This window comes from Cryptomeria japonica, chromosome 2, assembly GCF_030272615.1.
Source record: "Cryptomeria japonica chromosome 2, Sugi_1.0, whole genome shotgun sequence".
Lineage (NCBI taxonomy): Eukaryota > Viridiplantae > Streptophyta > Pinopsida > Cupressales > Cupressaceae > Cryptomeria > Cryptomeria japonica.
The window spans coordinates 101,574,453-101,584,718 of record NC_081406.1 but is presented as its reverse complement, the minus strand read 5'-3'; the positions used below and the strand labels follow the sequence as shown (position 1 = coordinate 101,584,718).

The 10,266-nt window shown below is 38.5% G+C and overlaps 1 protein-coding gene across 1 annotated transcript; it reads left to right on the top strand.

The window, feature by feature from the left end:
• Positions 1-7,496: 7,496 nt before the first annotated feature.
• Positions 7,497-10,013, top strand: LOC131054258 (probable galacturonosyltransferase-like 7). Its single transcript, XM_057988733.2, has one exon. It carries the CDS (start codon positions 8,365-8,367, stop codon positions 9,631-9,633), a length of 1,269 nt encoding a protein of 422 aa, XP_057844716.1. The 5' UTR covers positions 7,497-8,364; the 3' UTR covers positions 9,634-10,013.
• The last annotated feature ends 253 nt before the right edge of the window (positions 10,014-10,266 follow it).

Sequence of the window (10,266 nt, the reverse complement as noted above, 5' to 3'; positions counted from 1 at the left end):
AAGTTAGTGAGACTTCTTATTTTGTGTTTGAGCAGCGGGCTCTAGGCAGTTGGCATTTATGCATGTGCAAGCCCTCTCATGTAATATTGTATACCTTGATCAAGTATATAGATATTGTGAGTATCAGCCCCACCATGGTTTTTCCCTTTGCAAGGTTTTCCACATATAAATTTATAAGTTTATGGGTAGCCTCCTTATCTTGGTGTGGGATTTTGGAGGTGGTTTCCAACTCATGATTTTGGGAAATAGTAGTTGTTTTCCCTTCATCACAGATCTCTATAAATTGGGAGTCATAGTTAGAAATTAGAGATTGTTGCATGTTAAAGTTTGAGGAGCAAGATGAAGAGTAGAAATCAAATTTGAGTGTGGTGTTATTGTTGTAGATTGTGCTTCTTGAAACCATTTTGATGTAAGGATGATTTAAAATCCATTTCCTTAAATTTTAATAGAAGAAGGTTCATGTTGAAAACTTAATATTTCAAGTTGCTTGTTGATTTGTAACATTTTAATTCATGATATTTTCTAGCTTGAATGCATGTGTTTGAGAGGGAGGATCTCCTTGCATGACTAATATACTTTTAATGTTATCATTTAGATATATATTAATTCAATAGACTATGAGGTTTTTTATTTTCCTCTTCATTGAGATAAATTTTTAGCCCATGTGATTTATTCATATAGTAGGGATCTATATTATGAATTTAAACATTATAATATAAACATTTGTGGTCCCAACATCCTTTATAATAAGCTATCTTATTCAAAAGGCATGAAAAATTGAAGTGTTTTATTATTTTCTTAGTGGTAGCAAGTTTCTACACATGTTAATAGACATTCAAGCAATGTCTTCTTTAATTGATTAGTTTTTAAATAGTAAAAAAAAAGTGCCAGAGATAGTAAAAGAGTGTAGTATTTAACATGGGTAAGTGTGAACATTATTTTTCCTATGCATTGGACCATAAGATATTTCTATAGATTTAGGTCCATGACCTAATTAGTTTTCATTGAATAACACTTTAAATTAGATTTTGAACTATGTTATTCCCTCAATTTCTTAATCAATTGTCTATCCAATTATGCAAAATTTTATTTATTGGTTGATTGACATTCTCCATTTCTTGTTTAGTCTATATCCTAGAGTTATTTCTATAATCTCACTATGTCTATAGAGAGCACATGTCCCTAGCCATTGCCATTACTAGCACCTAGTCAAATATTAAATTATTATGGCTTCATAAGTACTTGTCTCAACCTTCATGTCACATTTCATAAGATTGATCCTTGCACCATTCCAATTTTCATCTTTTGTTTCCTTGGTCAAGTTTCTTGTACATTCATGATGGATTGGCTTGCTAAAGTATATGTGAAGGTTAAAGATTTCCCTAATTTTGGGTATTTGTGTTCTATTTTCTTATTGACTCATTATTAATGGTCAATATTGTTTGAGTGTTTATTTTTTCTTTTAGTTAAAAAAATATTGATATCCATATGTTATTAGATTGACTATTGATAGTAAAACCCATCTACATATTTACTACAAAGGCCATGCTATTATCATGAAGTATGTCCAACTCAAAACTTTCTATAAAAGATGTTGATGTGTATAATATTGACTAGGATAATGGTATAGAAATTCCATGTCAATTAATATAGTTTGTAGATTTTAAGGGTTTCCATTTCAATAATGGAACCCAAGGTGATGTGTAATGATCCTATTGATTATACCTCATTGATAGATCAAATTATCTAGCACCCAAAATTTTCTTGAAATTATTATACTTTGGTGATGTGTAATGATAGAAATGAAGGCCAAAAGCATCTGAAAAAATTGATATTCCATGATTTGATAAACTTTGGTGAATTTTTATTTTCTGGTTGATAGAAACACATAGTACACCCACAATCAACCATGTCCATTAGTTTCTAAGTCTAATTGATCCAAATTTTGGAAAATCAACCTTGATTCTGGGTAAGTTGTGAGAGTTGCTAAGTTCCCCTTCTCTACATACCTTTCCTCACAAGTTTAGTTTTTATTCTACTTCCTTTAGAGTTTCCCACCATCGTATTTTCAATATATTGATCCTTCACAAACTAATAAATCAACCACACCCATTAGTTTCTAAGGGTAATTCATCTAGATTGTTAGAAAATTTACTTATTCTAGGTAAGTTTTCTTGCAAAGTTCCCCTTCCCTACATACCTTTTCCTCACAAGTCTACTTTCCATTACACTTCCTTTAAAGTTTCCTACCATCATTCCTATTTGGCAAACCTCAATCCTTCATAAGCTATTATTGGGAAGTCAAAACCTCTCTTCATCATGCCCCACCTTCAAATCTTGACCCCCAATTAGTTATCCAAGTCACAATGTATCCCTGATACTTGAACTTTATTATTTCAACCTCATTTCATTATTCATCTCCACCTACCTCCTTGAATGCTAGGAGTGTCATTAATATATTGAGTGAGTATGCAATTCCCTAATAATCTTTCTTGCACCAATATATAAATATTACTTAGTCCTTTAGAAGTAGATCTACATGAACCTCTAATTGGACATGCCAAGAAGACACCTTCAACAACCATTAAGGCAATAGTTAGGGTTTTGAACCTAAAGAGGTTCCTTGACATAATTGCTAAGGACAATTGCAAGTCACATGAAACTTTCTTCCATATCTACCAAGCATATTTCCACACACAATGACATAATTTTAAGCACAAATCAACGGTAAACAATTCTTAATAGGTGTAGGAAGCCCATATTATATACTAGTCTTAGAGTGGAGGTCATGGTAGTTTTTTATGTGCTTTCTTGGTGTCTCAATGGTTTAGAGACTCCATTGAGCATTATCACAAAAAACCACAAATAAACCCTAACCAAAAAGTGTTATGAGGACTTGTTTTAGGTGTTCAAATTTATAGATGAAAAGCCATGGGTTTATGGAGATTGAAGGATGAAGCCCTTGTAGATATTGCATTGGAGGGTGAAAACCCTTTGGATAAAGGAGTAGTCTCACCTAGAGGTCATGTTTGAGCTTTAATGGTGGTGGTTATTAGTGATATCAAGCTAATCAACACTTGTAATTATTAAGGGCGAGTCCTTGAACTTTTTGTTATATTGGCTTACTATTGTAGTGTGTGGGTTGTCTCCTTGCCCTGTTAATGTAAGGATAATTTATGAACCATTCAACCATTGACAATTGACAACTTTTTAAATTTAGAATTACTATTTGAAGATGTGGTTTACCTTCATTTTGTGAGTCAATTTGCAATATCAAGGTTTACTATTATTTATGTAAATAGAAAGGAACTTATTCAAGTTTGTAAGAATCAAATAGAATAAATTAAGTTTTTTCTATTTAGGGTCAAATAAGTGAGTCTAAAGTGAAATACATGTTATTAAAGTTGTTGTCTAAACACCAATATTGTTGAACACAAGATGCCACTTAGAGGGGGGGCGAATCAATGGTTTCAAAATCTTTCCCTTTTCTATCTTATGTGTGTGTACTGGTTAACTAATCTAACATGAAGCCAATATACCGGTTAGATGGGAGTCTAATACAAATGCAACCACACATAAAAGGGACATCACATAACACCATATGTACGAGGAAAACCCAAGATGGGAAAAACCTCGGTGAGAAGTGATGTTGGAGACTACTGCTCCAATCTAGCCTCACAATGAAAACCTTAGTTATAATATTTAGGGCACCAACCCAAGGAGTACCACTCTTGCTTTAAGGCACCAACCCAAGGAGCACCAACCCCTGTTTTTAGGGCACCAACCCCTGCACCGAGCTCCAACTTAGTGATTACAAGATCATATCATAAATACAAAAGTAATATTCTTGTTAGAAAAGAACTTTGTAACTCTCATGTATGTCTCTCCATTGGTTTACCTCTACATAGATCTTTGTCGGTTCTCTGCTTACCTTCTCTCTACTGCAACCTTATATCCTGTCACAACTCACTCTCTGCTACAACCTTATCGGTTCAACCTCTTCTTCTTCTCTATCAATTCTTTTCTTTGTCGGATCTCCTTCCTCTCTATCGCAAAGTTGCTAGTCACCACCGGTCTTCTTCACTCAGTCAGATGTCTACTATCTGATTACTACCGATTTTTTAGGTTACCTTCTCTGCAATCTTTTGTGACTCTTCTTTGCCGGTTCTATCACCATTGGTATACTCCTCTGTCAGACTTAATGGCAGGCTACCGGTTGCCTCACTCTTGCTGGTTGAACTCTTCAACCCGATTCTCTCTCACACACTCAGTCTCTTCTTTGATTGTCGTTGAGAACTTGACTGGTTGTCTATCTGGTTTTTCTCACTCATGCAACAACCCCAATTACATCTTTGGATCACACTCTTATAGATAGACTTTCCTGCCTAAACGCGAGTTCAAACATTTGCATGCTAGGGTTTTTGCCATGCACTGAATCTGCATCCAATATGATCTCTGAGCATCGTGACATATCATAGCCAATCAGATATCATGTCCTTGATTGATGATCAACACTCCATCAATGAGTATCACCATTCTATTTACCTTGTGATTCATGTCTTCTATCTTTAGCCGTTTGTAGCATGATTTTCGGCCTTGTGTTTGGTCAATCACGTGCATGATGCAGTTTCCTTCACCCACTTCTATCTACTAGATCAGTCTATCTTAGATCTTTGTTGTTTCCTTGATCTTGAGCTGCAATCCTCTGCCATCCTTCCTCGAGCTTTGCAGTCTCCATTTAATGTTGGACCAACCGCTAACAACCTCACGAACACACCACACCAACTTGTGCATGCATGCCACTTCAACTCCACATGGCCCCTTTGTCAGCATCCACCTTTGCTAGGTCTTTTGTGTCGGTCCAGACAAGATCACTGACCAACCACACAACCGAGTTCATCTACTAGTTCACAAACCTTGCCAGTTTTACCCTAATCGGTCTGTCTTCACCCTTGCACATTGCTTTTCTTTCGGTGCAACACCTAAACTGGTTAGCACACTTGCCAACCTACCTCATGCACATCTTCATCAGATGGGATCCTTTCACTTCTGCACCTTATCAGCATTACCGGTGGACATACTTACCGACAACCACCTTGATGATACCATGTCATCAATCTTCAACAACCTCCATCTTCAATCCAGTTGCACTCTCTGTCTGCAACTACTCAACCTTGCCTTCTTCATCATTTGATCGGTTCTCCTATCAACTAGTTTGTCAAAGTGACAAATATATCCAAGTCCTTCTCTGTACTGGCAACTCATCATGTCTACCCTTGCAGATCCAGTGCATATCTTTGATCTCATGCACTTAAGGCAACTTAGTGTTTCACTGGTTGATCCTGTGTGAGTCTTCAATCACCCGCCTTCTACTCTTATGTCTTATCTCAGAGGACTATGATGTATTCTGTGCATAATAGGAGATAAGATCCACTTACCGGTGGGAGTGGATCCTTGTCATCTGCATCTGGCATTGCACCAATATGGCTTCCCTGTTTGAGCATGCATATCTTCAAACATGCACATGTGATTTGGTTGGGCACACTCACTATCAGTCATCTCTTCATTTGGTGACTACATCTTTATCTAGTGGGAGTCCTACTATTTCACACCCACACATTATACCAATGGTCTGCACATACTTCACCTCTAGTGTAGATGCGATTTTTGTAACATTTCGCCTCTTCATCACAATCAACAACCCAACATCTTGCTCTCTTATCAGTTGGCAACAATGCACTGCCAACATGTCACTCACAGGCTTGCAATCCTCATGTCTTCAACACAAGTCAACACTAACTTGTGTATCAGTGACTCCAATGGCCATTATGCTAGATAACCTTCTCTTCCTTACCGATAACCTGCCATGCATCGACATTAATGACACCATTTTCGGTATGCATCAATGACAACACTACTCATCAATCTTGTCATACCGGTTGCCACCCTATACCAGTTGACATCAATGACAACACAATGCCAACAAACATAATCTAAGGTTTGGTTTTAAAACACTTAAGCTAAATATTAAATAGCCAACACTAGAATGTAAACTTAACTATGTCTTGTTGGAATGAACATTTGAAAGGTAGACTCCCTTCCAAACCCAAGATTCTTCTCCCATGGGCTCTTTGCAAGCAAGTGCAACTACTAACATTAGTTGGCCAAACATGTGCGACCATATTGTCCACTTGGTTGGGATACTCATGAGAAGGGTGAGGACTAGAGAATGACGAAGGAATAAAGCTGCCAATCTCAGAGAGGTTGTAGACTCACATAAACGACTTGAAGCAAACCTCACATGCAGGCATTCTCAACTTGTCTTCATATTTGGCTTAATACTTAGGGTTTCTAATATTTCAAGTAAACATATTTAAATCTATCAAAAATGTTTACAAACTAATATTAACATGAACATTGCAACTTACAAAGTTTGAAATTTGAATATTTGAAAATTTAGACTTCAGATCTACAAGTGTAAAAATGATTTGGATCAATTTTACTCTTACAAATTTGAATCAAGTTGATAGATGAGAGATCTAGAGATTATAATCAGATCCCTATTTAAATGATTTGGATCAATTATACCCTTACATATTTGAAGCAAGTTGACAAATGAGAGATTTAATCTAGAGATTATAACCAGATCCTACAAATGAGTGGTGATGAGATAGAGGCAAGATCATATAATTTCCCAACCTCCATGTAAAACACCATCTCAAATACCAATCAATACATAAAAACAATCCAGCTATCATAAATCTAAAACATAAAAGACATAATCATATGCCATTCTCACCATTTCCGAGGACCATTGTAAACTCTATAGCTCAAAAATATTTTAAAATGTAAACCTAGTATTACGAGGAGAATTACAATATTTCCAAGAAACTTTAGGTTATAGATCCTTAAAAAATAGTAGACATAATTATAGAAATCATACAAGAGTTATTAAGGCATTGAATCTAGGTCCTCCACCGTTTTATAGTGCACAAGTTTAGGGTTTTCACTGCATTGCATGTAGATCGGGCTTCTCCCAACAGACTAGAGAAAAGTATAGTAAGAAACTGTTGTTAATTACACATTCTCTTTTTGTTGTTCATCTCTGATTGTGCTGACGAAACAGACAGAGTATTGAAATGGCGACGACCGGCACGAGGAAGTATTCGCCTCGAGGAACCCGTCGACTTAACTGCTTTCCACCGGCTGTTAACCCGTGACTCCTCTAAGTTGTAACCGCCCAAATTACCGGGAAAACTAAATTTTGGCATTAAAGATAGTTGACGCCAGGCTGGTGGATTCATACCATACGAATATGTGTATTCGTATGTGTATCGTATATGAGATATTCTGTCCAACGTGTTGATTCTCCGAGTGGTTTGACGGCCGCCGGAAATGTCGGCTTCTCAGGAGGGTTTAAGCTCTCTGGTTTTGAGTGCACGGGAGACAGCTGGCAGATTACTTTTACTATTTTTTCGGGGCTAACTGGAGATTTAACCCTATTCTTTTATGTCGCCGAGGAATTCTGGCACTGTTTATCTTAATTGTTAAACGAGTTGCTGTTACCATAGCTTTAATCGATCGTCGCCACACCACAGGCTTTTGGTATTCTGGATTTGAAAAAAAAATGAATTTTTATTGAATTGATATAATTTTTGGACATTGTATGGCTGAGAAGAGATTCGGCTGGAAGAGGAAAGCAGAGGACTGTAGTGCACACCCGTGCACACGGTCCGCCTGCTCTGCTCGTCTCTTTGGGAGATCGAAGCTTTTGTTATGATGTGTCTGGAAATTTTCAGCGCCTCTAAGGCTTGTGCAGCAGTGGTTGAAATTCTTTTGAGGAATTTTAGAGTGATTTGTATTTGAGGCAAGATAGGTTTTTTAAGCAGATCGTGGTTTGTTGACGGAGAGGAGGAGAGGGGAGGGATCCAGAAAATTATTTGTAATTGTTGAAGATTTCTAGCCGCATTTGGCATTTTTCAGGTTTCTGGCATCAAAGCCAGGGTTATCGGAGCGAAAACAGAGCTGCATTGTGAGCTGTGGATGTGTTTTCGGTAGTGAAGCTGTATTTGGGTGAAAAGTCAGAAAATTGGTTCTAGAAGATTTAATCTGAGAATTTGATGACTTTTTGTCATTTCAGAGGCTTGATGATCAAAGGTCGGGGAATTTGGTGATTTTTTGTGATTTCCGCGGCTGCAAGTTTGAAGATTGGTGCATTTTGAGAAGATTTTGTGATTTCAACGGGTGCACATTTGAAGCTCTCGAAATTGATGTGTTTTTGTTTAGATTTCGTCCTTTTAGAGACTTGATGTTCAAAGGTCTGAGAATTTGTTGCATTTATTTGAAGATTTGTTCTGCTGGTGAATGCTGGCTAAATTATTGGAGGACTTTGTAAAGGCGGAGGAAATAAAGGTTTTCACCCTGGCTGAGTTGAGGGAGCTTCTGCTTCTGGCGTCTCTGCTCAGCTCAAAATACTTGTGCCAGGAGCACCAGTCATTAAAGCGCAGGGACAAGCGAGAGGCAATGGCGTGGTTTGTCAGAATGTGGGGCTTTGTTTTCGTTATTCTTTCAGTTGTGATTGTTTTTCCTTCGCAGCAGTCGTGGTCACCGGCAGAGGCGATTCGATCTTCCCACTTCGATTTTCGGCAGGAGGATTTTCAGCCGGGTAAGTCATCGCCTCTGACATTTTCGTTTAAGGAAGCTCCGGCATTTCGGAACGGGAAAGAATGCGGCCGAATAAATAGAACCAGAGAGAAAAAAGCCTGCGATCCAGCTTATGTGCACATAGCCATTACGCTAGATGCAGAGTACTTGCGAGGCTCGATGGCTGCAGTTCTGTCTGTTCTTCAGCACGCGTCCTGTCCGGACAACATTTTCTTCCATTTTCTGGTGACGGAAATGGAGCTGGAACTTCAAACCCTAGTAAGGACTACATTTCCTTATCTGAAATTTAAGTTTTACTACTTCAATGCAGATCTGGTAAAAGGCTTGATCTCGAGCTCAGTAAGGCAAGCGCTGGAACAGCCGCTAAATTATGCGCGCAATTATCTGGCCAACATGCTGGAGCCCTGTGTGAGAAGAGTCATTTATCTGGACTCCGATCTGGTGGTTGTGGATGATGTATCAAAGCTATGGAACATCAGCCTCGGCGAGATTCGAACCGTGGGCGCCCCAGAGTATTGCCACGCAAATTTCACAAAGTATTTCTCCAAAGCAACATTCTGGTCGGACGAGCAGCTTTCCAAAAGCTTCCAGGGCAGAAATCCCTGCTATTTCAACACCGGTGTTATGGTCATAGATCTGATGAAATGGCGGCTCAACAATTTCACTAAAAAGATCGAACACTGGATGGAAGTTCAGAAGGAAAAGAGGATTTACGAGCTCGGATCTCTGCCGCCTTTTTTGCTGGTTTTCGCCGGAAATGTGGAACCGGTCGACCACCGGTGGAATCAGCACGGCCTCGGAGGAGATAACGTCAACGGCAGCTGCCGGAATTTGCATCCGGGGCCCGTGAGTTTGCTTCACTGGAGCGGTAAAGGAAAACCGTGGCTGCGCATCGATGCCAAGGATCCTTGTCCGTTGGATTCCCTTTGGGCACCGTACGATCTCTACGTGGCGTCATCTCGGCGGTAGGGAGCTCCCCAAGATAATCTGCTTTTAACGGCTTTTCCGAACTCTACATGAAAAGCACGATACACGGCGGGGTAAGCTTTTCCAATACTATTTTTTCCCATTTTTAGCGACGTTTCCGTCGGCCGGAAATTAGTCCATTCGTGCATATTATCAGGGCCCTGATAAATTTGGCGGTGTTCGTTTGCCATTTTCTGTCTTTAGTGTTTTTACATGTAAAGATTGATTAATAAAAGATTATTATTTGTTGATTGCCTAGGCCAGGCTGGCTTCCTCGCTTTGGAGGCGGCTTTACCAGGCCCATTTAGATGATGATGAACCGTGGTTAATATTTTTTTTTTCCTTGCTTACTATTTTTTTAAAGAGGAGACAAATTATTCGAAGCCCATTTTATAAGCACATGCATATTCTTTTCCTACTCTTCAAAACTTTCCGTTAGCCAGGAGGAACTTGTGAGGTATTTTTTTGTTGGCTTTACATATTTCATGTGTATTTATCTCCGCCGTATTTGAGTAGGGCAAAAATTGTTTAACGAATTGACGTTTGTCCTTTTGTGCTTCCAACTCCAGACCAGTCTTGAACAGCTGTCATGCCAGCTCATGTTAAATAAAACAGGAAAAATTATGTCGCATATTG

Coding starts and splice junctions, on each gene's coding strand:
- LOC131054258 (XM_057988733.2), top strand. CDS start 8,365: ATGCTGGCTAAATTATTGGAGGACTTTGTAAAGGCGGAGGAAATAAAG.